This window comes from Talpa occidentalis, unplaced genomic scaffold (genome assembly GCF_014898055.3).
Source record: "Talpa occidentalis isolate TD23 unplaced genomic scaffold, MPIMG_talOcc4v2.1 talOcc4.12, whole genome shotgun sequence".
Classification (NCBI taxonomy): domain Eukaryota; kingdom Metazoa; phylum Chordata; class Mammalia; order Eulipotyphla; family Talpidae; genus Talpa; species Talpa occidentalis.
In genome coordinates this window covers 8,580,676-8,608,182 of record NW_023601212.1, presented here as the reverse complement: position 1 = coordinate 8,608,182, position 27,507 = coordinate 8,580,676, and the positions used below count along the sequence as shown (strand labels likewise).

At 58.8% G+C, this 27,507-nt stretch overlaps 2 protein-coding genes and 1 long non-coding RNA gene across 3 annotated transcripts in view; 1 reads left to right on the top strand and 2 right to left on the bottom strand.

The window, feature by feature from the left end:
- SH3GL1 (SH3 domain containing GRB2 like 1, endophilin A2) overlaps window positions 1-10,265 on the top strand; it is a 32,926-nt gene extending 22,661 nt beyond the window's left edge. The window contains exons 2-10 of the mRNA XM_037505100.2: window positions 4,384-4,452; window positions 4,743-4,815; window positions 5,679-5,822; window positions 6,250-6,383; window positions 6,554-6,712; window positions 7,071-7,174; window positions 7,867-7,991; window positions 8,121-8,177; window positions 8,748-10,265. Coding sequence (XP_037360997.1) covers window positions 4,384-4,452; window positions 4,743-4,815; window positions 5,679-5,822; window positions 6,250-6,383; window positions 6,554-6,712; window positions 7,071-7,174; window positions 7,867-7,991; window positions 8,121-8,177; window positions 8,748-8,944 — 1,062 coding nt within the window. The 3' untranslated portion in view covers window positions 8,945-10,265. The remainder of the gene's footprint in view (window positions 1-4,383; window positions 4,453-4,742; window positions 4,816-5,678; window positions 5,823-6,249; window positions 6,384-6,553; window positions 6,713-7,070; window positions 7,175-7,866; window positions 7,992-8,120; window positions 8,178-8,747) is intronic.
- An 84-nt stretch (window positions 10,266-10,349) lies between these two features.
- MPND (MPN domain containing) lies at window positions 10,350-18,967 on the bottom strand. Its single transcript, XM_037505101.2, has 13 exons — window positions 18,961-18,967; window positions 18,594-18,853; window positions 17,650-17,886; window positions 15,237-15,369; window positions 14,317-14,401; window positions 14,022-14,118; window positions 13,761-13,833; window positions 13,606-13,682; window positions 12,947-13,115; window positions 12,789-12,859; window positions 12,231-12,320; window positions 11,475-11,567; window positions 10,350-10,712 (listed from the first exon to the last, which is right to left on the bottom strand). Exons 1-13 carry the CDS (start codon window positions 18,965-18,967, stop codon window positions 10,626-10,628), a joined length of 1,479 nt encoding a protein of 492 aa, XP_037360998.1. The 3' UTR covers window positions 10,350-10,625.
- Window positions 18,968-19,527: 560 nt separating this feature from the next.
- On the bottom strand, window positions 19,528-21,434 carry LOC119240586 (uncharacterized). Its single transcript, XR_005124149.2, has 3 exons — window positions 21,374-21,434; window positions 19,852-20,005; window positions 19,528-19,602 (listed from the first exon to the last, which is right to left on the bottom strand). It is a non-coding gene; the product is annotated as an uncharacterized LOC119240586 (long non-coding RNA).
- Between the last annotated feature and the right edge of the window lie 6,073 nt (window positions 21,435-27,507).

The following is a 27,507-nucleotide window of genomic DNA, read 5'->3' as shown; positions in this document are numbered from 1 at the left end:
ACAGTCACCGAGTGCCTTCCTGAGCCATGTGCCCGGGGGGAGGGGAACAGCTACCAGAGAGACATGGCCAGACACTGGCCAAACTAGTAGATCATGTCGGGTGGAGCTCGGGAGAGGGGGAGTGAGGCGGGTATCTGAGAGATCAGGAACCAGTCTCACAAAGAGCTGAGTGGCACCCACTGGGCAACAAGTTTGTCTCTGGAGACCACAGGCAGGTCTGACCAAGCAGTAGCCTCTCCCACAGCAGAGTCTCAATCCTGGGTCTCACCTGGTAGGCACACCCAACCAGCCATCTCACCATGCCTTGGCAGCAGGCTCTGTGGGGCAGGAGCACCCGGGCACCTGGACTGGGACAGAGCCTTGGAGAATGTTCCAACTTGGGCTGAGCCTGGGGGAGGACTGGCCTGGGTTTCACAATGGCACTCATTATGGGGCCTGCTGCCAGTGACTCAGGCGCCGACCCAGCTGGGTGGGGCCCAGGAGGCCATAGATTCCACAGCACCTTGCTCATGGCCCTTTAGGGGAGTGGACATTGGTTGCCCACCCTCTCTGCCAGTCCAGCCAGCAGAAGACCGCCCCCTGCACCATGAGCCCTGGGGCACCTGGCGGCCATTAGATTTGGAGAGGAGAGAGGGCTGCAGTCCTTGGCCTTGGCTTCCTCTCACACAGCATGGGGACACAGTTGGATTATAGCAAGCACCAAGCCAGGGAGTGGGGGTGGCGAGCTCTGGTAATTTGGGATGCAGACATGTTTTTTCCACAACAGCATCTGCTGTTCGCTGGGCCTGAAAACCTGCGTGCAGTCTCCCTAAGCCAGGGCTGCAGTGCTGGCCAGGCCCTCCCCTACAGACTGGCCCCTCCCTGTCCTCCCACTTCCTCTATCAGGCCAGGGTCCAGCCGCTGAGCAGCCAGGGTTAGCTGCTCGGTGACAATGGCCCTCAGCCCCTAGAAAGGACCACTTGAGTCCCTCCTCAGGTGGGGCACAGTCTGCACCTCCAGGGGAGCCCTACCCCTACCCCACTCCAAGTAATACCTTGTCCCTCCTCCTTTGTCATGGTTCCTGTAGCCAGCAGGTTGCTTTTTTGATTTTCCACTTTTTCCCTTTGATTTCATATCATTCTTTTGTCTGTTTATATTGGTGCCAAGACTGTGAGCCTTGGAGAAAAGGACATGGGGGCCATCAGCTGCCACCAAGCTGCTTGATCTCAGCCCTCCCAGAAGGGGTGGAGTAAGGTGAGGGTGGTGCTTGGTAGGGACCCAGATAGGTCCACTCAGCTTCCTTGTTGCATGAGCAAGGATGGTCAGGTAACTCTGGCCTTCTGGGGACCTTCAGGAAGGCCTAGTTCCAAATTTCCAGGGGGGGGTGACTCTCCTGGGAGGGGCCCAGAAGCAGATGCAGTCTGCCCAGTCCTCCCCCAAAGAGGAAGACTTTCCCCTTAGAGGAAGACCCCACTAGCAGGTGCCTGGGAATACGGGGCCTGCTGATACAGCATTCCCTTGGGCTCGTGCCCTCATCCAGAGGTGTGGCTTTGAGCACTGGTATGTCAGCTCCCTCAAATCGTCTCATGTCAGGCAGCAAACTCATTTCCTTCCCTGGCAACCACTAAATTTGAGAATGTCCGGTTTTACCATAGTCAAAAGAAGTGAAACTGCTCTGTGAAATAATGTAGAAAACAAAAACACCTCAGGAGAGACCAGGTCTTTTCCTCTAAGTTGTGAGCAGAAATGAGAGGGCACCCCTGCCTCTCCTGCGAAGTTGGGCACCCCCTAGAGGAGGTGCGCCTGGAGTGCAGCCTGGGCACCTAGGGCTCTGTCACAGCTTCCTTCCAGGCCCCCTGCAGAGGGCTTCTCACCCTGCCCCAGTCCTTCCCCAGACCCCCAGGCGCAGCTGCGCTGAGAACCACTGACCTCCAGGGGCACATGGTCCTGCTCCCTCTTAATCCTGGTGGTGGTGGGGGCGGGGGGTAAAGATGAAATGGCTGGGCCTGCCCTGGAGCTCTAGAAAGTCCCCTTAGATGGAAAATGACTGATCAGAGGTGTGGGCAGCACTAGTGACCAGTGCTTACATATGCCTTGTGCTTGTGCAGCAGCTCACAGAAACCTGACCGCAGCTCTGTGGGTGCATAGCCATCACTCCGTGCGCCAAGGGGAGGAACAAAGAGGCCCACCTTGTGCCGGAGACCACACAGGTAGAAGATGGCGGGCCCATCCTTGCACCCTGGTAGTCCAGTGCTTCTGCAGGTTGCAACGCCCTCAGGAGTCCCAGGAGGGGTCCCGGCAAGTGGGCAGGAAATTGAGAGAGTGCACATTTGTGTGTGTGTGTAGACCTGGGATTAAATGAGGCATTAAATATGCCAGATTGCTGCTCTGGGGTGTGCGCACCTGCGTGTGGGACAGGGTCTCCAGGCGCCGGGGCGGCTGACCCCGAGCAGGACTCCCCATCCTGCTCCTCCAGACACTGGTTCCCATGGTGGCTCAGCCACAGGGCCTCCTCTGCAGACCTGCTTGTCTGGTGGACATGCCTGGATAATGCATTTTGGGGATGTGCCAGACCCAGTAGTCCACAGGTTCTTTCCTGGAAAGGCAGGAATTTGACAGAGAAAGAGAAGTCAGCTCTTTGCACCTCAGCCCCTGGTAAAGGGACTTCAGGGAACCTCATCACACCTAGAGCTGAATCATGGCACCATGCGAGGGCCCATCAGCCTGGAAGGGGATGTCACGTAGCTGTGGTTGGCCCTGGGCAGGTGTGGGGGGCACTCAAAGACCAACAGGAGGGCTGACCGGGAAGGACTTCGCTGCCCTGGTGTGAAGGGGTCAGCCAGCTGGTAAGGTGGGGCCTCCGGGAGCCTCTGGCTCTGGTTGCCACTGCCTCCCCATTAGCCCAAGGAATCACCCTCTCAGGTAGTTTTGAATTTCAAGTTAGATAGTAAAACTCAGTATTTTATATCCACAGATGATACTCTTGGGCACCCAGTGGCTCTTTCTGAGCAGGCCAGACTGGAACTGCCACTCTGCTTGCTGGCATCCCGGCCCCACAGCTGGAACCAGTAATAGACCTGTCACATGCAGCCTGAGGTGACCCAGGCCAGTAGGTTGTGAGCACAGCGCCCCTAGAGTGGCTGTCCCTGTGACATCCTTGTCGCCTGCCTCCATGGCTGAGACTTAGGGCCTCTCCATAGCTGAGAGCTGGCCTTTGGTCAGACCTCCGCTCTGCCTCCTTTCTAATTCCCTCTCGTGTGTACAGCGGGAAACAGGGGTGAGACCGAGATGGGCAGACTGTCCCCGAGCCTGCCTTGCTGAGCTGGGCTGGGTCTTACCCACCTCGGATGTCCAGACTCCTGCACAGCTCTCCCGGCCTCCAGGTGCTCCCTCCCAGGGCCTGCCTTGGCATGCGGCTGGCCCTGGAGTCGCATCGCTGCCAGCCATGTTCCCAGGGGCCCTGAGATCATGAGATTAGCCTCTTGTCTCAGGGTTGCCCCCTTTGCAGCCCTGGAATTTCCTCACATTCCAGATCTGATGTGAAGGTATGATCTCTCCTCTGGCCTGGGCACATGTTCACCTCAGCGAGCGCAGGAGGAAAGAGATAACAATTTAAGTGGTTATCACTGCCACATACATACCTTGTAAAATTCAGCCTCTGCTTGTGGGAGGGAACAGGTGTCCTGTAGAGCAGGTGCAGACCCCAGAGCTAGGGGTGAGGGTTGGCGGCTTCCTTGCTTCACCTTCCCGCGTAGCCATTGGCTGGTGTTACTGCTACCAAAATGTCAGCAGTTTGTTTTTTCAAAGAAAGGAGACTGCAAACATTCGAGAATGATAGCAAGTCCCCAAATCTGTATCCTTGGGGGTGTTTGTGCACCTGCAGAATTGGTTTCCTCTGCAGCATTGCTGCCCTCACCCTCACGCCAGGGGTGGCGGCCTCATTTTGTGTTCACACATCGCGGCTGCTACACTGGGGTCACGGCCAGTGCTGTGGTGGGGCTTGTTGAAATGCCCGTGGGAGCAGCTGTCCTGGTGGGTGGCAGTCTGTAGCCCAGGAGTCCGGACTTGGTGGAGTACTTTCCAGTTCCCCTGTTGCTGGGATGAACCTCTGCCCTTGGGAGTTCCTGCCCAGTGGGGCAGCGGGCAGGCACCTGCGGGGTGTCCCTCTCCTGGGGCAGCATTCGGCCCGGAGGTTTGCAAGTAGCATGGCTGTGCCACCCGGGCTGTTACCCGGCTCATCATGCAGAGGGCGTGGTCCTCCGCACGTGGATCTGAAGCCGCAGCCTCCCCCGGCCTTCTTGCCATTGACTGGTGGCTGCTCAGCACCCTGGGAAGCCACCATGAGCATCCTGAACCCTTGACTTCTCTTTCTGAGGCTCATGCTTTTCTCCCTCTGTCCCGCAGCTGGTCAGCGAGAAGGTTGGAGGGGCTGAAGGGACCAAGCTTGACGATGACTTCAAAGAGATGGAGAAGGTGAGAGGAGTGGTACACGTGGTACACAGTGGCCTGCCACTGTGTCAGCCCCCGTGTGCCCAGCTCAGACAGCTGTCTAGGGGGCAGTGGGGTGGGGAAAGGCCCGTCAGGATAGGTTAGGTGGGTGGCCCGGCAACCCCAGAAGCAGCAGATGGTCCTTGTGTAGACTCTGGTAGGTGGTGGGTGGGGAGCAGGACCTTCTCGCGCACAAGGACTGTCCAGGGCTCTATACCTGGTTTGGCCTCAGGCACCCCAGTATTTACAAAATCCCATGTTGCCTCTCTTTACAGAAGGTGGATGTTACCAGCAAGGCTGTTACAGAAGTGCTGGCCAGAACCATCGAGTACCTGCAGCCTAACCCAGGTGAGGGTGCCGGGCAGCCACGATGGGTCCATCCTGTGCAATCAGGGATCTTCTGTTATCCGGGCATGAAATGGGAACGTATGTGCTCATGGGACTGAAATGCCCGGGGATGGACATGTTCAGGCATGGCTGGGCCCGGGAGTCCAAAGATTGTCCTGGGGTCATACATTTCCTTTCCACCGCATCGACAGCTCATTCCTCATTCCAGTCCTGGCCTTAACCACCTCTCCGTTAAAGGTCCCATAGAAAGAGCATTTTTTCCTTAACCAACCCACTGGACCAGTTTGAATTGGGTGATCATCTGCCCCGTGTGCCAGACCCAGTCCACATGGCTACTTTCGGAGCAAGGCATGGGTTCTCCCAGGTTGAGAGGGAGGCAGGGTTCTTTCCCCGAGGAAATTCTCAGTGCTGGTTTCCGGGGCAAGCGGCGATAAACACTGCAGGACACCAGCCGTGTCCACTCAGGCCCGTGTCAGGGTCAGACTTGAGAAGCAGAGAGCTGCCCACCACTGCCTCGCTGAGGCATTTCTCCCCAGGCCCAGGAGAGGTGGTGTTCAGTGAGAGGGCAGACCCTGGGGCTCCCAGGTACCATGCGGGGTGCCCAGGTCAGAAAGAGGCCTCGTGATGGAGGACCAGCTACCTCTTCCACTTACCCTTGCTCACTGACGGTGCCTATTCACGACCAGCGGGAACACAGGTCTGCTCCAAGGCATCGCCTCATGGCTTGGCCCCAGCAGGTGCAGGAAGTGAGGTTCCCTGGGCTAAGGGGATGCTTTAGGAATAAGCAGGCGGCAGAGAAGGGGACTGGCTGGTGGTGTGGGAGACTTGGGAGTTCATCCTCACGCCCCCACGTCCTGTTCCAGCCTCGCGGGCCAAGCTGACAATGCTCAACACAGTGTCCAAGATCCGAGGGCAGGTGAAGAATCCTGGCTACCCGCAGTCAGAGGGCCTCCTGGGCGAGTGCATGATCCGCCATGGGAAGGAGCTAGGCGGCGAGTCCAACTTTGGTGAGAGCTGATGGGGGGGCCTGGGGGTGGGAGGATAAGATCCAGAGGGGTGACCGGGGTGGACACAGTAAGCAGGATGGTGCTTCTCTCCCTAATTCCAGAATCTTCTCTAGGACTGGCTAGTCTCCTGGTGACAGCTAAGGTTCCCACGAGAGTCCCTCTGGCCCCTGAAGGTTGAGGGAGGATCTTCCAGCAATACCCACGCCATGAGAAGCCCCCCTCACACCACAGCTAGTTTGGTGCAGACCTGGTCTCACCTGTGAGTGTGAGGGTGGCTTTTGAACACTAGCACTGCCAACACCTGCCCTTCCGTGGCTACAATTCAGACCTGAGGGTCCCCTTTGTGGCCCTGGGCCATGGAGTGTGGAGGCACCCAGCCCATAGGCAAGGCTTCCTATGACAGCTTCTCCCACCCTCCCTCCTGCAGGTGACGCCCTGCTGGATGCAGGGGAATCCATGAAGCGCCTGGCAGAGGTAAAGGACTCCCTGGATATTGAGGTCAAGCAGAACTTCATTGACCCCCTCCAGAATCTGTGTGACAAAGACCTGAAGGAGATCCAGGTACCACCCCGCATACCCCCTACCCCAGCTTCAGGGGTCCTTAGCTAAGAGGGGGAGCCCCCTCTGCCCACTTGTGTATATTCACCGTTGCGCCTGGGGTAGGTTTCCCAGCGCAGAGGCCTTGGGCTAAGGTCCTTCCCCCTCATGTGACTCCTGTCCCCACCTCCCAGCACCACCTGAAGAAGCTGGAGGGCCGCCGGCTGGACTTCGACTACAAGAAGAAGCGTCAGGGCAAGATCCCTGACGAAGAGCTGCGCCAGGCCATGGAGAAGTTCGAGGAGTCCAAGGAGGTGGCTGAAACAAGCATGCACAACCTCCTGGAGACCGACGTACGCATGTGGGCCCCGGGGCCTCCCCCCACCGCAGCGGCCTGCCCGGGACTGCCCTGGGGTGGGACCAAAACAGGCCCATTCTCACTCTCTTACTCCTGGCTATAGTTGCCCATTCAGGAAACAAGAAGAGACCAGAGGGGGCAGCAACCATCCTACTGCAGAGGGTAGGGTGGGCAGCCTCCTGAGGCTTGGGGTTTCCTCTTGGGCCCTTTGCCTTCTATGGCTGCAGCACAAGGTCAGGCAGACAGGTAGGGTCCTGTGGCTGGGCAAGTCCAGGAAGACGCCCTGTTGGAGGCAGCCTATTGGTGAGAACTGTGGGGAGAGGAGCCCCTTCAGCCCTGCTGGTCGCTTGCAGATCGAGCAGGTGAGCCAGCTCTCGGCCCTGGTGGATGCCCAGCTGGACTACCACCGGCAGGCCGTGCAGATCCTGGATGAGCTGGCTGACAAGCTCAAGCGGAGGTGAGCCCCAGGCCCCTGCCTTCCTTGTAGGAACCCCACCCTGCTCTCTCCTAGCCTGCAAAGTCCCAGGTCCCTGGAAGCCTGGAGTCACCCCCAAGAGCCTTGGGCCAGCCCTTCAGGGTACCTGCGACACTGCCTTGTGCCCTCTGCCAGTGGGCGGGGGCGGCGCCTCACCCTAACATCCAGCCCTGTACACGTTCCAGAGCCCAGGAACTGGCTTCCTGTGGGGGCAGAGGTCCTTGAGGGGTGGGGTGGGCGAGGGAGGGGAGGACCAGAGAGGCTTCAGGCCCAGGGACTTCCTTCGCTTCCATGACTTTCCTGCCATGGGCCGCCGGGTTCTCGGGCTCCTCTCGCCCCAAACAGTCTCAAGACTAGTTGGCATGCAGAACTGAGAGGGAAGCCTTGGGTGACGGTATTCTCCGGGGAGGCACGGAGTGGGGCGAGTTGGGCACCAGCTGCTCAGAGGACTCCAGGCCTCGGAAGGATCTGGCTGGCCCACAGTCTGCGGGTTGCTCGAGTCAAGGCTGCTAGCTGGGGGCATTTGTTGGACCCATCTGTCCTCGGTGTCCTGCCAGTGTCAGGGTCCCTAACCCCCGCCCTGTCCTGGGACAGCCACCTCAGTGATGGGGTGGGAGAATCGTCCCTGGCCTTGTCACCTGACTGCTTACTGTTTACCCCTCCCACGCACACAGGATGCGGGAAGCTTCCTCTCGCCCCAAGCGGGAATACAAGCCGAAGCCCCAGGAACCCTTTGACCTCGGAGAGCCGGAGCAGTCCAATGGGGGCTTCCCCTGCACCACAGCCCCCAAGATCACAGGTACTGTTCGTGGAGGGACCCATTACCCCAAGCAGCTTGGGGCCGCTCCCAGCCCACTGCTCCATGCAGACTGGGCAGAGGAGCGCCGACCCCAGCGCTGGCCACCCACCGCTGCTTTGTCTCACACAGCGTCGTCATCTTTCCGATCTTCAGACAAGCCCATCCGGACCCCCAGCCGCAGTATGCGTGAGTGCCCCAGCCTCAGTTTGTGACGCCGCCTTCCATTCTGTTCCAGAAGCGTCTTCCTCCTCCTCTTCCCCTCCTCTAGAAGAAGCGGACACTGTGGTTGGGCCTCTTGGATAAGGGCGGAGCTGAACAACAGGCCTCGGCCGCCCCGTGTGCAAGGGGCTGTCAGGAGCACAGCTCCCAGCCCTCTCGCACCCTCCCCGACTCTGGGCTCGCTGAGTGACATCTGAGGCTGTGCTTTCAGTCATTCTGTCGCCCTGAGTGACAGCGGGTGTCCCTGCCCCCTCCCAGGATATCTTAGTAACCACTTGCAGAGCCCTTTCCATCCCTTTTGTCGCTTGCTCCTTCCGTCTAACGAAGGGAGCCACAGGAAGGAGGAAGCAGTTCTTTGGGGGAAACCAAGGGTCAGTGAAGCCATAGAACTAGGGTGGGGCCCTGGGCCGGGCACCAGGTGCACACCAGCAGGGCAGGTGGGGGGTTGGGGGGGCCCTGGAGGGCTGAGCTGATCTTGTGGCTGGAGTGAGCATGGTAGCCCGGTCCTTACCTCTTCCGTCACCCCGGCCTCCGCAGCTCCCCTGGACCAGCCGAGCTGCAAGGCCCTATACGACTTCGAGCCTGAGAATGACGGGGAGCTGGGCTTCCGCGAAGGCGACATCATCACGCTGACCAACCAGATCGATGAGAACTGGTACGAGGGCATGCTCCACGGCCAGTCCGGCTTCTTCCCCCTCAGCTACGTGGAGGTGCTGGTGCCCCTGCCCCAGTGACAGCAGCGGCCCGGCTTCTCCGTCCACAGTCCACTCCCCTGCATTCCACTTAGCTCTGCCGGCGGGCACGGGCCCTGACGTGACAGCAGTGCTGTGCCAGGGTGGCTGTGGGAGGCTGTCCTGGTTTCTGGGGAGGTGAGGGCCTTGTTTACACACACGCTCACCACGGTGGTGGGCGCTCCCTCCCCCACGCCACAGCACTGGGCAGTGTTCCTCCTTCCTTGTGCCCGGACTCCACCTGCCCGGGCGCAGCCAGCCCAGGGGGCTAACACTAAGGTGCTCTTACAAACACTAACCCTGCTCCCGCGGGACTGCCGGCTCCAGGTCCCCCCATAGCGCTCTCTCTCACACACACACTCTTTCTCTCTCTCTCACACTCTTACACACACACATATATCATTAAAGGGAGGAGCTTGCTTGTCTGTACAAGGGGGTGGTCTGGGGGACCCTAACACGTCAGGGCTCCCTACCCTGCTCTTAAATCCTCACATTTCCTTTCCAGCCTGTTGCTGGCGATGGGCCCCACCCTGACTCCAGGGCTCCCCAGGCCCCTGCACACCCACAGCCACCACCTCACTGAGAGCCATTACCCTCCCTCAGACCTGGGGCTTGCGGGGAGAGGAGTCTGGGGTCCTCAGCCAGGTCCCCTCAGCAGCACTTGGGCCACACACACCCATGCCCACCTCTCCCCTCTTACCCTTCCTTCCTGTGGGGTGCCCCACCTCAGCCAAGCACAGGGAGGGTTTCTCTGGCACAAGCTGCCACCACCAGCTACACGCACCACATGGACACACACACAGACACACACGGGACCACTGGAGCACCCCAGCCTCCGCTCTTTGAAGGTCAAGCACAAAGGCTTCCATGCGTTAATGTTCATGGACCCCTGGCTTGTGGGGCTTCCCCTGCCCCGAGCCAGCCACCATCACCACAGAACAAGAAAGCAACAGCCCGGAGCAGCAGGGCCCCAGCCCCAAGTTGCTTCTCTTGCCTGACCCAAAAATTGCTTAAATGAGAGGACCTTGAGCCTGGTTCACATTCCCCCTTCCAGTGACCCCACAAAGCCCCCAGGACACCAGGCTGCACTCACCCCTGAGTCTCCCCTCTACACCATTATTTAGGGGAGGCACAGACATCCCGGCTGAGACCAGCAGCCTTGGTCATAGTCTAGACCGGGGGGAAATTTTTTTTTTTTTAAAGTATTAAATGTCTCTTTCTATAGCCTCTCGCCTGGTTGCACGGGGAGGACATTCCCCCAGCCTACCCAGATTCCAGGGGTCCCTGGTTGGGACAGAGCCCATGTGGCCTCGCACCCTCCGCTGGCTGGGGGGAACGTGGTGACTGCTGCTCGCCCATCACCAGCCAGGCAGCCTGGTCCCCCCCCACCCCCCCCCAGAGACCCGTCCCACAGCACTGCTCTCATTCTCGCTCACGCCCGTAGCGAGTCCCTCCCTCCTGCAGGCGGGGCTGCACTGTGCTCCCTGCCCAGACAGACAAACCGAGGGCTGTTCGCGTCTCTTCTTTATTGTCTGGGCCCTACCGTCACACAGCTGAGTCACAGGGAGAGGATGCCTCACAGCCACCAGCAGTCCTGGGCCTGTCCTCACCAGGCCTGGAGCGGAGGGTGAGGGCGGGGAGCATCAGGTGCTGAGTCTGACAGCCCCCCTTATCGGCCGGGCCCTCAGTTCCCCTGCTTGAGGATGCTGTAAACTTGCTCCAGCACATGGCACAGACCCTGGTCCTTGGGTGTCCTGCTGGCCAGGGAGATCTGAAACAAGCAGAGCCTGGCCTCAGGGCTGTGCCTAGCAGCCCTCCTGGTTTGTGTTCTGCCGGCCGGTGCCGCAGCCTGGCGGGCGGGCTCTGCTCAGCCAGGAGCATGGCGCTGTCCGGTGGTGACGCTTTCTAACTAGAGCGCCGTGTCGCACAGAGGCGTTCCCAAATCCCCCTCCACCAGCTGCTGGGACGGCCCCGCCCTGGACTCCAGGGCTGTGACAGCCACCCCCCCCCCCCCACAGCCCAGTGCTGCGTGGCAGCTTTAACCACGGTCAGTCTTTGGTTTTGTTTTTTAAGTTTAAACAAAACAAGCAAACACTGAAGCTGCATTTCTCGGCTAAGCCGAGCAGAGAGTGACTTTGAAACAGGAAACAGACACAAGCCACCCAGTCTGGTTTCACTACCCAGCTAATTTGAATGTCCCGGGCAGGCACACTAGAGAAACACATTCACACTCTGCCTGCTCTTCAGGCTCTGAATCAGATCAGGGCCCCTGCAGCACCCTCCAGGGGTAGCGTGGGGACACCCCTGGTGCGGGACTCGGGTTTGAAGGCTTTTACATTCCTCTGTGTTTTGATGGTGATCTTGACCACCATCACCACCCCTGCGTGGCAAAACAAGCCTTTTTCTTGGCAGTTAACTTCTGACTGAATACTCTTGTCCAGAACAAGTTAGGAAGTCACCGTCTCAGGCTACCGATGGCTGTATCCCTGGGGGCTCCCCAAGAAGTGCTTCCCTGAAGGAGGGGGAGTCTCACCTTCAGTTTGTCGAGGTAGCTGTGCTCCTGGCTCCAGGGCTCCTGGAATCGCACGAGGTCAGGGGCACCCTTGTAGAACTCCACCAGCAGCATCTAGGGGAAGGGGTGGGCGACACCTCGCTCCTACCCATCCTGCACCAACCACAGGGAATTCACTGCCAGGGCTGGCACGGAGCCCCTTGGGGAGCTCCCAGTCTAACAGCACAGAGAGGGTACCCAGTGCCCGACAGCCCACCGGGGAGGGTCGCCCCTGAGGGAAGGGGCATGATAAACGTGGTTCTTTATCCACTGGGCCTGACACCGCATCCTGGTCTAGCGTCATCTTGCACAGTCACACCGGTCAGGTCAGAGGCATGACAAACTAGCTCCTTTGTTAAATACCTGTAGAACCCTGGGTATTAATGTTCATCCCAGGTAACACCTGAAGTTCCCTCATGTGTCTCCACTTGGAGAATCAGTGGCAGCTGCAGAGGCGGGAACACGCCTGGCATGTCCAGAACAGCAGGGAGGCCAGGTGGGGGGAGCAGCTGGGCAAGGGAGGGGAGAGGCAGGAGGGACCCGAGCAAGTATCTAGGATGTGATCCTGAGAGCCATGGGTAGTCTGCAGTAGCGGAAGAGGACTCTGACCCAGGCCCTGATGTGGCACATTCAGCCGTGGCTTCTGGAGTCCCGTGCCAGGTACCGCGTGGGCTAGGAACCTTCAGATCTCACCCACTCCGCCCCCGAGACCCCCAGCCCACCCGGGAGTGAGCTCACCATCTCGTGAAGGATGTCGTTAGTCAGGAAGCTGTCCTGGATGTAGGCCATCTCCACGTCCATGGGGATGCCGTAGTCACTGGGTCTTTGCTGGTGGGGACATGAGCCCGTCACCACCAGCCAGCCCCGGCCCTCCACCCCAGGGCGGTCCGGCGGGCCTTGCTCGACACGCGGGTCAAAGGTGCCGAGCCACTTGGGACCTTAGTGGCACCCAGTGGTGCCACTAGGGAGGCAGGGTGGTTCCCCTCCCACACAGGGGCGTGACAGAGCCACGACCCTCAGTTTCTCTCCAGAGCTGATGTCTGCCCCTGAGACAAACTCGGGAAGACATCAGGAAGGTTCAGGAGGAGGCCGTCTCGGTAGCAGGCGCCATGCTGTAGGTAGAGCCCCGCCATCTCAACAGCCCTCACCCCCAGGCCCTCCGTGAAGCGGCTCACAGGGACAGTCACGTTTCCACTGCGCGCCTGGTAGACTGAGGCCTCAGTCTGGAACCAGACTCGTCAAGACCTCCTGGCCCCACCCCATCTCTGGCTCAGCCTCCCTCGGCAGCCCACCTACCTCAGGGGGCGGCATCACCCAGAAGGGCGAGATCTTGGACTCTGGGCCCGGGTTGCCAGAGTAGTAAGGGGCTGCAGGAGGACAGTGAGAAAGGGGGCTGGGCCTGGGGGGGCTCGTGGGCCTCCGAGGCCGCCCCTGGCCCCTAGCCCGGGACTTACAGCAGAGCAGGGCTAGGCAGGGCTGGAAGCCGTTGCTGGAGCCCTGCAGCCGCAGCTGGTAGTCCATCTGGGTGTCGATGTCCTGCAGCGACGGCAGTGCCGGGCTGTGCGGGTGGCTGTGGTACCAGCCGACCAGGGACAGGCCTCGCAGGAGCAGGCTCTGGTAGATCTGGGGGCAGACTCGAGGCTGGGGTGGGCAGGGCAGGGGGCCCTACCAGCCCAGGTGCACCCACACTACTACTTGTCCCAAGCCTGCCTGGCACACCCAGCCCCCACACACCCCAACATTAATGAGTGCCAGCTGTTACCAGGCATGGGCACACAGCAGTAACCAGACAGACCTGGCTTCTAGCCCGGTGCCACGCATTATGTGCCATTATGAAAACGATTAAGACGAGCAGCTAGTGCTTCCCAGGCTTTGTGCTAGGCGCCAGGTGCACGTGCAAGCGGCGGCCCAGAGAGGAAGGGGCTGGCCACGTGCTGCACAGAGGAAGTGTGGGAGTGAACCCTAGCCGTGGGGTCAAAGGTGCAGGGGCGGTGTGCACACGCACCTGCACACTCACGAGTGTGGAAACCACTAGCTGTGGGAACTCGGCAGCCCTGACAGCTGTGTTCACCCCAGCCCTCCCCAGAAAGCCCTGTCCCTGGCAGCCCCTCACCTCCTCTTCGATGGTGGCGGCTGTGTCGCAGTCCCCCAGCCGGCTCCGGCACGGGAAGGCCCTCAGCACTGTGAGCACTGGGCAAGGGAGGGGAATGCACGGGTATCGACAGCAGCCCCAAACGCCCCCCTCACCACCCAGCTCCAAATACCCACTCTGGCTGTTGATGTCCCAGCGGCCCCCAAGGTACCCCACGACCTCACTCCGGGTCAGGTGGCTGTGGAAGTCCTGGTAGGGGAGGGACATGGGAAGACCGGCTCAGGCTGCAGTGCCACGTGCAGACGCCAGCCCCTCCTTCATGTAAACACTGAGTGCCTGCCGTTTAGCAGGGGCCCCCACCCTCAGGGAGTTAATATTTCAGGGCCCCCCCTCCCTCTGGGGCACCCCAGTCCCCTGCCCAGGCCCTGAGCACACACCAGCAGAAACAGCACATTGCTGGACATGGCCACGTTGAATGGCTGGAACTTGTTGATGGCAGCGAAGGATGTTACTTCCACCAGAGTGTGGGGGTTCCTATAGGAGCCAGAGGGTCCCACAGTCTCAGGACCCCCAGGCCTTTCCCTCACCCCTAAGCTGGCTCCCAGCCCCTAAAGCCAGCTCTGGGGATCTGAGGCCTTGTTCCCACCCTACCCTTGCTCTTGCTTCCCCCACATTGGCAAGAGCTCCATGTAAGGGGTGGGGGGGCTGGTGGCAGGCTTAGCCACATCTCACCTGGTGGAGTCTCGACTCCCCAACATGCAGTAGCGGACAGGAACCCGGATCTTGTTTTCCAGCCGCTTCCCAGGAAGCATGGCCTCTGGAGGAGGCGAGGGTAAGAGGCAGCATCAGTCCCTCCCCAACCCAGAACTGCAAAGTGAGGAAGGGGCAGCCCAGGAGGGCAAAAGCCCCAGAGGCAGCCTTGAAAATCAGGAGGGGGCCTCCCCCGTGGCGCAGCGGTTGAGCGCTGGGTTGCGAAGCTGCCCGCTGCCTCTGCGGCGCAGGTTCGATCCCCGGCTGCTCCCCGGCCACCGGAGGAGGGTCCCACATGGCGCGCAGACCTCTCCTGCCGCCCGCTGCTCCCCTCAGCAGTGTGCTTCGGTCCTTCTGCCTGCTCTGCTCCCCGCTCTGGCTCTGGTGAATTCTCTCACCCTCCCACGCTTCTGACTGTACCCAGTGCTTGTATAAATAAACAAACAAACAAACAAATGAATAAATACAATATGGGCCTCTTTAAAAAAAAAATTAAAAAAAAAAAAGAAAATCAGGAGGTGGGTCTGGCACTCGGGCGGCTGGTAACGAGCTGGCAGAGGATACTCATCGGGAAGGGCTCGGGGAGGCAGGTGAGGAGCTCAGAAAACCAGGCAGGTGGCCAAAGACTCCGCAATCAGAGCTAAGAAACCGGGCAACAGGCAAAGAAATCGCACGGGGGAGCAAGGAAGTCAGGCAGCGGGACTAAGAAATCCGGCAACACAAAGTGGGCTGTGGGACCACGAGGCCCGGTGCTGGAGCGGACGGAGTCCCGCAGGGGGAGTGAAATTGTCAGTGGGGCTGGGACGTCAGCAGAGGGGAAAAAAGGTCAGACCTAACCCCAGCCTCCCCCCACACCCACATTCTGACGGCTCCCTGTCCTCCCTCCCCCCATCACCCCTTACCAGAGTGGGCGGACTCTGGGGGCCCCTTGGACAGTGCTCTCCGGCTCTTGTCCTCCGACGAGACGCCTGCCAGGACCTCCTCCTCCTCCTCCTCCATCAGCAGCTCCTCCTCTTCCCCTTCACTGGCCGGGCTCTAGAGGGGTGGGGGTCAGCGGTGGGACCCTCAGCTGGTGCCCCCATTCTCCCCTGCAAATTTCATCCAGGCCGAGAGCAGACCTAAGCCTTCCGTTCCCGCTGCTGCTGCCCCGGGTGCCCACTAGAGGGCGGCAGTGCGCCAGTGTGGGCTAAGGCTGGGGCAGCTCAGGCCTGAGCTCACGCCTATGGCTCCAAAGTTTGATCCTTCCCCTGCCTCTCAGAGCTGCTTTCCCGCCAGCGCCTCAGCTCTCCTTAGTAAGGACATGCCTGAGAGAATGAGAGAATGCGCGCAACGCCTTCAGCCACCCCCTGCTGCTCCATTCATTGAGCAAGGAGAGGCCTTGCAAGGATTATTTTATTAAAGTCTCAATAAACTCCCTCTTGCTCGCTGGTGAACTCTTCTTGCCGAGGTGACTTTTTGTGCATATCCTGTGGGCACAAATGTCTCTGCCCTCATGCCCCTTCTTGGGGACTCCTCCAGGCTCCAGGCATTCTCAGCTTCCCCCTTCCTCCCTGGAGGCCCCCTCAGCTTGTCCCTCTCCACCCGCCTTGCTCAGGCCTGGGTCCTTAGGCCTCTCCCCTCCCTACTTTGACACCCCTGGGCGGCCTCTGCCATTGTCCATCCACCCAAACTTGCTCCTCCCCGCGTCTCAGAGGAGGGCAGCAGCACCCATCCACTCACTCAGAACAAAACCTCCTAACCCCAACATCTGATCCATGCTGTCAGATCCACCTTCAGAACTACCCAGAACATGCCCATTTCTTACCCCCTCAGAGGCTAGCCTGATCTACTTCATCATTGCTCCCCAAGACCAGCACAGTTCCCTGGTCCCCACAAAGTAAAGGGCGGGGAAGAAGGGCTCCCACCTTCTTTGGCAAACCCAAGACCTCCCTTACAGCCACAAGGCCCAGCACCACCTCTTCTACCCCCCTCCTTGCCCTCACTTCCATTTTCTCCCCCTCCCTCACTTTGCTTCAGCCACGTGTTTCCTCACTGTTCCTCCATCACGCCACAGCCACCTGCCCCAGGGCCTTTGCACAGACTGTTTCCTAGATGCCCTCAGAGCTCTCTCCCTCCCCTCCTTCAGTTCTCTTTTCAAATGTCACCTCAGTGACCCAACTCCCACTCCCACCCCTATTCTTCTCCTCTAACACACTATAACATGGACTTATTTTCTTTGTCTCTCTCCCCATGATGGAGATTTTTCTCAGTGTTCTCTGCTTTATCTCCAGCACCAAACACAGGGCCTGGCGCAGAATTGGCACTTAATAAAAATTTGCTGAATGAAAAGCCCAACATGGCATGAGGGTTAGTCTTACATGTCAGCTTGGCTAGGCTCTAGAACTTAATCCAGCACTAGTGTAGGGGCTATTTGGTATTGCGGTTCACATCCACAATAAACTGGCTGTCAAAAATTACCCTTGATAGGAGCCTCCCTGGTAGCCTAGGGGTTAAGTCTCAGCGCTACCACTACCATGGCCCACTGTGGTGGCCTGAGTTTGATCCCCAGCCAGGGAGCTAACCTACATGGTGCAGCTAGACCTCTCCTGTCTTGCCCGCTGATCCCCTCAACAGTGTATTTCAGTAGATTTGCCTGTTCTGCTTCCCACTGTCTCTGGTGAATCCCCTCACCTCTTGCACTTCAGGCCTACACCCCAGTTCTTCTACGCAACAATAAATAAAATCTTTAAAAAAAAAGATTACCCTAGACCTCATGCAATCAAGTTGAAGGGCCTGAAGAACGAAAACAGGCTTCTTAAAAACCGAAAACAAAACAGGCTGCCTCAAGACCGAAGTGTCAACTCCTGCCCAAGGCTCCAGATGATCACTGGCCTACAGATTTCAGACTTGCAATCACCTGTGTCTAACGCACACGGGTAATACTGTCATCTTTTTATTTATGTACAAGACTAAGGAGGGTCCTTGGCCAAGTTCACCCAGTGGGTGACTCTCCAAAGATTATGATGGCATTCAAGACCCTCCTAGATCTGGTCCTTGCTAATGTGTCCAGTCCCCTCACGTCCCCCAAGACATCTGAACCTCCAGCGCACCCACTGGTCATGGATCCCTAATTGCACATGTTGCTTCACACCCACGTGTCCAACCTCTGGGAAGTTTTCTCCTTCATCTTGTTCTGACAAACTCCTGCTCATCCCTCAAAGCCCCAGCTCCAACACCCTCTCTCTGGCCCATCCGTGGAGGAGCTGTGTCCAACTGGGCACTTTTTATCCAACAGTGAGTCAGGGAGGGCTTGCCTTGGGAGGCTGAAGGACGCACCTCATCAGCGACAGCTGCAGGCACATGGAGCTGGTGTCGCCGGAGCCAGGCAGCCTTGTACTTGTCCAGCTTCTGGCCCTTATACTTGACGGAGGCCCAGCCACAGCCTGATTTCTTGGCCGGGTTCACCAGTTTCTTGCAGTGGGTGGCCCAGGCGCTGGGTGAGTTGAATACTTGCCCTGTTTCCTGCCACACGATCCTCCCATCTGGCTGCAGATCCCCCATGAACTTCTTCCCCTATATCAAGAGTAGGCAGGCTGGACCAGGAGCTGGCACCCACCAAGACCCCTCCTCCAGGAAGTTTTCCCTGATTACGCACTACTCTGGGGCTTGGCACCCACTTCCCACCATGGCACTTCTTCCAGGCAGCCTCCCGGTGCCTGTATGTCCACTGTCACATTCCTGACCAGACTGTGTCTAAATGGTCCAGTTATCGTGGCCACCTCCCCTCACTGGACGGCGAGTCCCCGAAGGACGGGGTCCGTCTTGATCACAGCCATGTCCTTAACTCCCACAGACAGGCTGGCACACAGCCCTTGCTCGGGTCACACACTGTTCCCACCCACAAATCCAGCAACAGCAACAGCAGTAACACCAGCACTTAAAAGCACGCCCTGCGTTGCAGGCACCCTGCTGGACGCCTCGTTTACTTACTCCCCAGCCCCAAGGGAGGGGAAAAAAAATACCATTTTACAGATGGGGGAACAACTCGGGGACACGGGGCGAGGCGACCCGGCCAAGGAGGCCGCCGGCTGCTCTCTGGACCTCGGTGTCTCCTTTGTGGAGCGCGGAGTCTGGGGAACGTCGCGCTCGCACCCACAAAGGCTCGTTCTCGGTCTGGCTGCTCGGGGTCCGCGTCCCTCCCCACCTCAGGCCTCGGGGCGCAGGGGCGCCTCCCCTCCTGCCCCAGCCCGATGGGATGGGATTGGGGGCGGGGGGCTCACCAGGTAGTAGATGGACAGCACCCCGGCGCCGGGCTCCAGCAGCGCGTCTTTGAGCAGCACCCGCAGCGTCACCGCGCGCCGGGTGAGGGCGCCCCCCGCGCCCCCCAAGAGCCCCGACCCGGGCCCGGCCCCCGCCGCGCCGCCGCCGCGCGCGCTGCCCGCGCCCGCCAGGCGCTCGGGGTCCTCGGCCTCCGCCTCGTCCTCCTCCTCCTCGGGGGCCTCCTCGCCCGCGCCGCCCGCCGGGGACAGCGACTCCGGAGCTGCGGGCGGCAACAGGCTGCAGCGGGGCCGCGCGCCCCCCGCGCCCCCCGCGCCCCCGCGGGCCCCGCGGGCCCCGCCATCCCGCCCGCCGCCCCGGGCGCGGTACCTGCCATGGCGGCTCCGCCCCGCGCCCTGCGCCCTGCGCGCCGCCGGCGCTTTCTTCCCGGCACGTGACGCGGCTCCGCCCCGAAGTGGGGCGACCCGGTCGGCGGCGCCTCCGGTGCGGGCTGGGGTCGCGCGGGCCGAGCCGGGGGCCGCCGGCTGCAGCCGCCCCCGGGCCCAGCAGCAGGAGCCGGGGCCGCCGCGGCAGCCCGAGCGGGCCTGGGCCCCCCCCGCCCCGCACCTGCCCGCGCGGTTCACGGTGCGGCCCCGCTGGGTGCGGGCGCACGGGGTGGCCCCAGCAGCCCCCCTGGGTTTCTGGCCCCATCCTCAGACCTTTGTCCAGAGGCCTGATGCCCCCTCCTGCCCACCCCCCCCAAAGCCGCGGGGCGCCATGGGCTGGGCTCCGCCGCAGGTGGACTCCGGGACCCCAGGCTGGACCCCGGGACGCCCCGCAGCCGGCCGCCGCCCGGACCCGCCCTAAGGTAAGGGGCTCTGGGGACTCACTGCTTTCTCCTCCCAGCTTCTCGCGCCGATCTCCGGGTGGGTTCTCTGTTGTGACGCCCCGGGTAAGGCGACCCCCTGCGCGCTCTGGACCCCCCGGGTTTGCTCGAGCCTCTCTGGGCTCCGACTTTGCTCCCCTGGGCTCCTGCAGAGGGATCTGATCTTACTCCTGCCACCTCGACAGCCTCCTGCCGCGCTGAGGATTTTGCCTGTTGCGGCTGAGGGAAAAACTCCCCGCCTGGTGGGACAGGTCTTGGAAGCCCAGACCCCACCGTAGGCCCAGCTCCAGCTGGTGGCCCCGGGCACCTCCTTCGCTGCTTTCCAGCCAACACACGCGATGGCGCCCGGGAAGCCGGCGGCGTGGGGAGCGCGCTGCGGACAGGGTGCTGCTCACCTTGCCTCCCCTGTGCTGTTTCCCTTCCCTCTTCTCTCTCAGCATTTGCACCTCGTTCCAGTCCTTTGCTCCCCCAAATCGACCATGGGCCATAAGATCTATCGTCACAGGAAATCAGGAAAGTGTTCCAAAAGACTCCCCCTGAGGTGCATTCCTAGGAATTGGGACAAACTTCGATTCGATGCAATAGCCAGGGAAAAGCTACTGCTCGTTTGTAAAACCTCCCGGCCCCAGGACACGGTGTAGGCCAGGAGGCCAGCCTGGGAACCACCAGATATGAAACCATAATCGAGCCCAAGCTTCTCTGCCAGGGAGAGCAAAAATGGGGAGAAATCCCCTGTGCAGGCACGTGAAATGTGCACTGGACGCCAGCGTGAGCAGAGCTTGCTGAGGATTTGTGGTCTCTGACCTCCCTCCTCACACTTGCCAGATCAACAGGGAAGGCCCCGAGCACAGGCTGTTCCCTCGGCCACCAGCCTCCCCTTGGGGGTAAAGCCCAGGCCAGGTGAGCCTTGCGCCTTCCGTGAGGCTGCTCATGGACGGCGGCCCTGGCAGCCTCCTGCTCCTCTCCCCTCAGACCACCCCCGTGCGCAGGAAGACGTGCCAGCGTCGCTGAGGGCCCAGGGAAATTCAAGGATGAGTTTGTTAGACGAGAGCGGCTTTAACTCCAGTGTAGGGACACGCAGGGCACTGCTGACATGCCGCGCCCCGCAAGGAGGCCCAGGCGATCCTGAAGACCGGGGACGCTGTGCATTTAGCAGCTCTACCAGGGCCAGGTGACGCGGCACATTAAGGGGGAGCTCAGGCAGCCCCAGACACAGGCCCCCGTCAGCACACGTACATCAGCTCTGCCCCGGGAGAGCGCAGAAGGAATGGAAAAGAGCCAGCTTGAACCAGACAACTGTAATCAACCCAGGGAAGCCACTTCATCGGGGCATGAAAACCCTGCCGTGCTCACGAGACTCACAGAGCCTTCCAGAAGAGCACTCATGTGGACCCGAGCGATGGGGCAGGCCCTGCTGGTGCTGCGCGGTCACCGACATGGCCTGGATATACGCCGCACACTTCAGGAGTTAGAAGCAGGACCACACAACCTGCCTTGGGTGTTGTTAGATGAGGCTTGCAAAGTCTTTAATAACAAGCTATGGTCAAGCAAAAAGGGCAGCTTGCAAGAGAAAAGGCAATAGAAAGGCCCCTGGCCAAAGGACCTCGCTACTGGACCTGCTTTCGGGGCCACCCCGATAAAGGAAGGTGAGTCCTCTGGGGGGATCCACGGTGCATGCTGCAAGAAGGTGGGGTACTGCGGGGAAGAACATCCTCCCTGGGGCAGGAAGGGGGCTGCGAGGGGCAGGACCTTGACCACCTCGCCTCATGGCCCAGTTGAGGACCCCAGGCTGGCCAATCAGGGGAAGAAACTCTGAAGGGACCCTAGCGAAGTAGGGTGCTGGGCTGAGCACCTCCATCACTGCACCCGAGCCTGGGTAAATTGACTGACTTCCTTATAGATACAGAAGCCACTTACTGGGTTTAAATTTGGTCTCCTGGCCCACTTTCCAAGACCAAATGTCTTCTTCTGGGGGTGGAAAACCTGAAAAGAAAAAATGCACACTCAGCCCCTGAGCTGTAAGGTCTGGGGAAATCTGCTAGGTGCCCTCTGTCCTCTGTCACTGCCTTACCCCACTGCTCACAGGGTCTTGCTCTCCCACCTGGAGTACAGCTTTTTGGTGCACCCTCCCCGCACCTTCCAGAATCCCACTTGTTGGAATAGCAGCGCCCCTAGTGGCAATGGACGAGGCAGCCCCAAGGTTTCCAGTGGGCACTTTTAGACAAGTAAACCCAGAGGTAACAGCCTCAGAGTTCCCAGGAAGGGAGAAAAATGTGACCTTCGTTGAGATCAAATTGAAAAACCCAGAGGGATTCCCCTCTCAGCCCCAATACCCACTGTCTAGTGAAGCCAAAAGAGAAAGCCGGTGTCTGACCAGCTGGCAAGTGTGGACTTGGAGCTGCGAGCAGCTGGCCATGCAGCACTCATTCTCCCGGTGAGAGCCCGCTGGGTGGTATGGGCTTGTGCAAGAGCCGAGGGAGACATCGGATGGTCCTGAACTCCTAAGGGCTGCTTTTTCACTCGTTTGAAGGACACTTTTCCCCTGCATTCCTGCATTCCACTGACCCAAAATAGCCAGTACTTGTTCGCTTTTGAATGGGAAGACCGTGAAATATGCCAGGGTACCAGCATAGTCCTTCCCCGGGATTCCAGGGCTAACGCCCACCTGTTTGTGAGTCCTAGGGCAAGTTCAGAGACAGTGCAGGCTGCAGGCGAGTTAAGGAAGGCTCCAGAGATAAGGGCAACAAATTCCAAAGGGGCCAAACACCCCAGGCCTAAGGGCAACAGAACATTCCAGAACAAAGATGATAATGAAGAGTATGCTAAGATAAGGGCTGGGTCACAGAGTTTTAACTCTGGGCACAGAGACATGAGGGCAGAGTGGGTGAGACCACCGAGAACTAACCAATCAGAGAGAGGCTGGTGGAGCTTTCGCATACTTGGGGAAAGCAGGTGCAAATTCCTAAGGCACTCCTCCCTGGCCTGGTTCACCAGCCTCGGAGTCCCACTTTATTTCTGTTCCTTTTCTCCTTAATAAACCTTTTCTTTCTCTAAGCAAATCTACCTCTCTTCGCTTGCTTGCCTGAGCGTCAGCGAAGTCCCTGTTGCGGCCTCATGAGACACCAACCTGTGGTGGTCTAGAGGCTGGGGCTCAGCGCTGCCACTGCAGCCTGTGGTCACTTCCTGGCTAGGCCTGAAAACCTGCCATTACAGTATCATTTGGAAATGCCTTGGGACAGGAGTTGAGACAGTTCATGTGACTTGGGGGGCAATAATCCAATATGTGGGTGATGTTCTCATTGCCACCCAGCCAAGGAGGCTTCTGAGCAGATACTGTTCAGGTGTTAGATTTTTTTTGGGGGGGGGGCTTTGGGTCTCCTTAAAGAAGGCACAAACACCCCAACTTAGGGTATATTATTTGGGATATGGGGTTTATTATTTGGGGTTAGGGAGTCGGAAAACTAATCAGTGGGTCGCAGCTGTCACACCAGTGTCTGCCCCCCCTCCTTGCGAATCCCCACCCGCTGTGCCTCTCCAGGGAAGGCTGGGTTTTGCTGGATTTGGATTCCTGACTATGTTCTTATTGCAAAGCCTCTGTGTAAGGCAACTACAGGAGCAAAAGGATGCTTTAACTGGACCCCTCCAAGTGCACAGCAGCCTTTGAGCAACTTAAGACCATGCTCACCAGGGCTCCGGTGCTGGGGGTGCTAACGCAATTTTGGGGGCCCCAGAAATTGGACCAGTGGTGTACCATTCTAAACAGCTAGATCCAGTTGCCCAAGGATGGCTACCTGCCTCGGGGCCCTGGCAGCCGCCACCCTATTTCAGGAAGCCAGAAAATGGACTGGGAGTTGCTATAACTATTGACACTTCCCTGTCAGGTCTCCACCTTCCTTCAGACCAAAGGGCACCACAGGCTGACGAGTAGCCAAGTAGGAGAATATGAGGCCCAACTTCTTGAGATTCCCGAAGTGACTGTCAGAATCTGTCCAACCCTAAACCTTGCATCTTTCCCTTAGGAGAGCCTCCCCTTCTCTATTCCTGTAACAAGATTATAGAACAAATCTATTTTAGCAGAATGGATTTGCAAGAAACTGCTCTTTTTTTATTTTTATTTTGCATAGATGAACTGGGGTACAGGCCAGAGGTGCAAGGGTCGGGGGTGTGAGAGAGAATTCACCAGGGACAGAGCAGGGAGCAGAACAGGCAGACCCACTGAACTACACTGCTGAGGGGAGCAGTGGGGAGACAGGGGAGGTCTGCTGTGCCCTGTGGGTCAGCTCCCTCACTAGGGATTGAACTCAGGCCTCAAGGTGGGCCTTCACTGGTGCTAATGCTGAGACTTAACCCCTAGGCCACCAGGGAGGCCCAAAAATGCTCTTGATAACCCAGATTCTGAGTAGTTCACTGATGGGAGTGGCCATGTAGAGCTGGAAATGGGGGTCTGTGTGTGCTGTGAACCTGTCAGCTTTTGTTGAGACCAGAGCTCTTCCCCCTGGCGCCTCAGCCCAAAAGGCAGAACTCATAGCTCTAATCAGAGTCCTAGAAAAAGTCAATGTCTACAGAGGTGGTAAATATGTCTTTTGCGTATGACATGCCCATGCAGCCATCTGGAAAGAAGGGGGAATACAGGGGGCCTCCCTGATGACCTAGGGACTAAGTCTCAGCGCTATCACCACCACGCCTGAGTTCAATCCCTGGCCAGGGAGCTGACCCACATCTGGCATGGCAGACCTCTCCTGTCTCACCCGCTGCTCCGCTCAGCAGTGTATTTCAGTCATTCATTTTGCGTGTTCTGTTCCCCACTCTGTCCCTGGTGAATCCTCTCACCATTCCCCAGTCCCTCTCCCAGCACCTCTGGCCCATATCCCAGTTCTTCTATGCATAAATAAATATATAGGGCCTCCCTGGTGGCGCAAGGGGTTAAGCACCCACACTATGAAGCAATCAACAGCCTCTGCAGCACGAGTTCAATCTCCGGCCAGCCAGGGAGCAACCCACATGGCACAGCAGACCTCTCCTGCCTCACCTGCTGCTCCCCTCAGCAGTGTGTTTCAGTCAGTCTGCTTGTTCTGTTCCCTGCTCTGTCTCTGGTGAATCCTCTCACACACACACCCCCCACATCTCTGGCCTGTACCCCAGCTCTTATATGCATAAATAAATCTTCCCCAAAAAATAAATATATAAATCTTTACAAAAAAAAAAAAAAAATGGGGAAAACAAATGCTTGAAATTTCCCAAACATGGCCCAGAATCCTCAGGCTACTGGAAGCTGTCCAGCTGCCTGCCCGGTAGCTGTCATTCACTGTTAAGGACATCAAAATAATCTAACCCATCAGGCCAGAGGTAACCGTTTTATTGCTACCACTGCAAAGAATGCAGCACCCACCCCTTCCCTGTAGCAAACACTGAACCCCTGGTCTACATTATACCAAAAAGGAAAAAGACTCATCTATCAGCCATGGTTATTTTCCCAGAGAGCAAGGGTGGCTAATAAAAGAGGGAGGCCAGATCTCCCTCCCAGGATCCCCACGGTTTCAAATAATAAAGGCACTCCAACTCATTGGGGAAGAGAGATTCTGGAAAATGTAGTCCAGCCTATGTTCCCAGGACAAGGCCTCATGCCGTGGTTCATGCCGTGTCTGCAGAAGTTGAAGAGCTGAACCAAATTTTAGAACACCACCAACTGGCAACTGACTATTCGCTGGCCAGAAAAGGGTGAATTTGTGAACTTGTCCGACAGGGTGAATGCGGGGAACTGTTGGTGCTTTAAATAAGGGAACAGGATAATGAACCCACAGAACCTACTCGGCACTGCCTTGGAGCTCCTCAAGAGGGCGCTGGTGATCGGCTTTGTCCTCTTGCTGTGAGGACCATCGCGCCCAGGCCCGGGACCAGCATTGGACAGTTACATGTAGTGATGTCGCTGGAGATTTCAGCCGGTCCTGGGCCAGGCTGGGGCAGAGTCCCCCCTTGTAGGCAGGGCCTGAGTCCCCCTTCAGCAAGAGCTGACAGAAGAGGACACCTTTGCCCGCTTGCTTCCAGCATGAGATGACCTCTCAGAGGGGAGCAAGACAGGAGGAGCCTGGAGAAAGGCCCTGCCCAAGTGACTTAACCTTTCCTCAGGTGTCGCCCTAAAGCTGCCTTGGCAGTTCATGGATGAGGTCTGCAGTGGGAAAGGAGGCGCTGTGGAGCCCTAACCCTCGCCGAGTGGGTGGATTGCTGAGTCCATGACCTAGGAAGCGTGCATCTTAACGCTAAACTCTCTGCCTCTGGGCAGGGTGTGACCTCCAAGTCCGCATGTGCTAGAGACCACCCCCAGCACGCAAGGAAGGGGCCCCGGATGTGCTGGGACCTGTCCCCTTTCCGGCAAAGAACCAAACCCCTATAGGAGACTTGCAGGCGCTCTGGTCCCGGAGCCACTTCTCTGCGAAGGGCGGGGCTCTCTCTGGTGCTTTCATTTTTTTTTTTTTTAATTTATTTACACATACAAGAACTGGGGTACAGGTCTGGTGCTTTCATTTTTAACAAATCCCACTCGGTGTGTGGAGTCCTCGCTACTCCCGAGGACAGATCTCAAGGACCCACTGGACAGATCCACACCAAGAGGGCGGGACACCGGGGGCAGAGATGTCAGCCGGGGTGGCCCAGCATTTGGGCCTGATCCAAATGCAGCAGCGTCACCTCCCAGCCCTGTGACTCAAGGGACTCCCTCCTGATTCCCAGGGGGATGGTCACCAGAACAGAGCTTGCCATAGAGTAGGAGCTGGGCAAGTGTGGTTATTGTCTTCTCGGGTCTGTGCACACAGGAGGGGGTGGGAACAACCCGCCTTCTGAGACCATAGGAAGCAGAGACTTGGGGTCACCCTCCTTGGAGAAGGTGGAAACCGAGCACTTATGGCTCTACCAGTGGGGAAACTGAGGCCCAGGATTTCCACACCCAGGGGACCAGTGATTCTATCGAGGCTACCACCTGTTGGCCTTCCTGAGGCACCCGCGTCCCCCACCACAGGTCCATCCACCAACTGGGCATGCCCCAGACCCCTAGACTCAGGACCCAAAGCGGCCCCGGTTTATTCTACACCCTTGCCAAGTTTCTCTCGGACTCTTCCAAAACCCTGAGTCGGGCCTCCCGCCTCTCTCACCTGATCTGTGGTGTAGGGTAAATGAAGTTAAAAATCAGGCTTTTCGGGCCTCCCCCGTGGCGCAGCGGTTGAGCGCTGGGTTGCGAAGCTGCCCGCAGCCTCTGCAGCGCCGGTTCCATCCCCCACTGCTCCCCGCCACCGGAGGAGGGTCCCACATGGCGCGCAGACCTCTCCTGCCGCCTGCTGCTCCCCTCAGCAGTGTACTTCGGTCCTTCTGCCTGTTCTGCTCCCCGCTCTGGCTCTGGTGAATTCTCTCACCCTCCCGCGCTTCTGACTGTACCCAGTGCTTGTATAAATCAATCAATCAATCCAAAAAAAAAAAAAATCAGGCTTTTCCCCATCCTCCCACTGCCAGCGTGGCCGCCTGGCAAAGCGGCGTGAGTGCGGGGCCAGCGCGCCTGTGGCTGCGGACACCAGAGCCCAGGGAGCACCGGCGTGTGCGTGTGTCCTGTACGAGGGCCCAAGGGTAAGAGGGCGGCGTCCCTGAGAGAGGACTATAGGGAGCACCACTGTGAGGTGAGACCAGGAGGTGAAAACGCCAGAGGCCAGAGAAAGAGAGCAAAGATTAGTGGGGGCTGGTTGCCTGGCTGCCTCCCAGCCCGGCGTGCCTGTGTACCTGGTGCCCTGAGAACATTAAAAGTCCTGTAAAAATCCACCGAGGGTTCCAGACTCTCTTACCTGTTTGCCTGACTCGACAGTGAACCTGCCCTGTGCCTGCTGGCACGGGATCTGGTCGCCTTCTTGGGCCTCAGGCCTCCCACACACCCCCATCTTCTACCCTGGACCCAGGAGATCTTTTTTATAATGCAGCCAGACCACTCCCCTCCCTACTCTTAAGCCTTCAGTGGCAAAGCAGCAACAGCTGCTGACTGCCCACCTACAGGTGTTTCCTCTTTCTCCTAATAA

Bases quoted from the DNA above. Each gene is read 5' to 3' on its own strand.
- MPND (XM_037505101.2), bottom strand. The intron at 14,402-15,236 runs GTAAGGGGTGAT...CGCCTCCTCCAG, and splicing joins CCCAGAGTCCGCCCACTCTG to AGGCCATGCTTCCTGGGAAG. The intron at 12,860-12,946 runs GTAAGTCCCGGG...GTCCTCCTGCAG, and splicing joins CTGCCTAGCCCTGCTCTGCT to CCCCTTACTACTCTGGCAAC.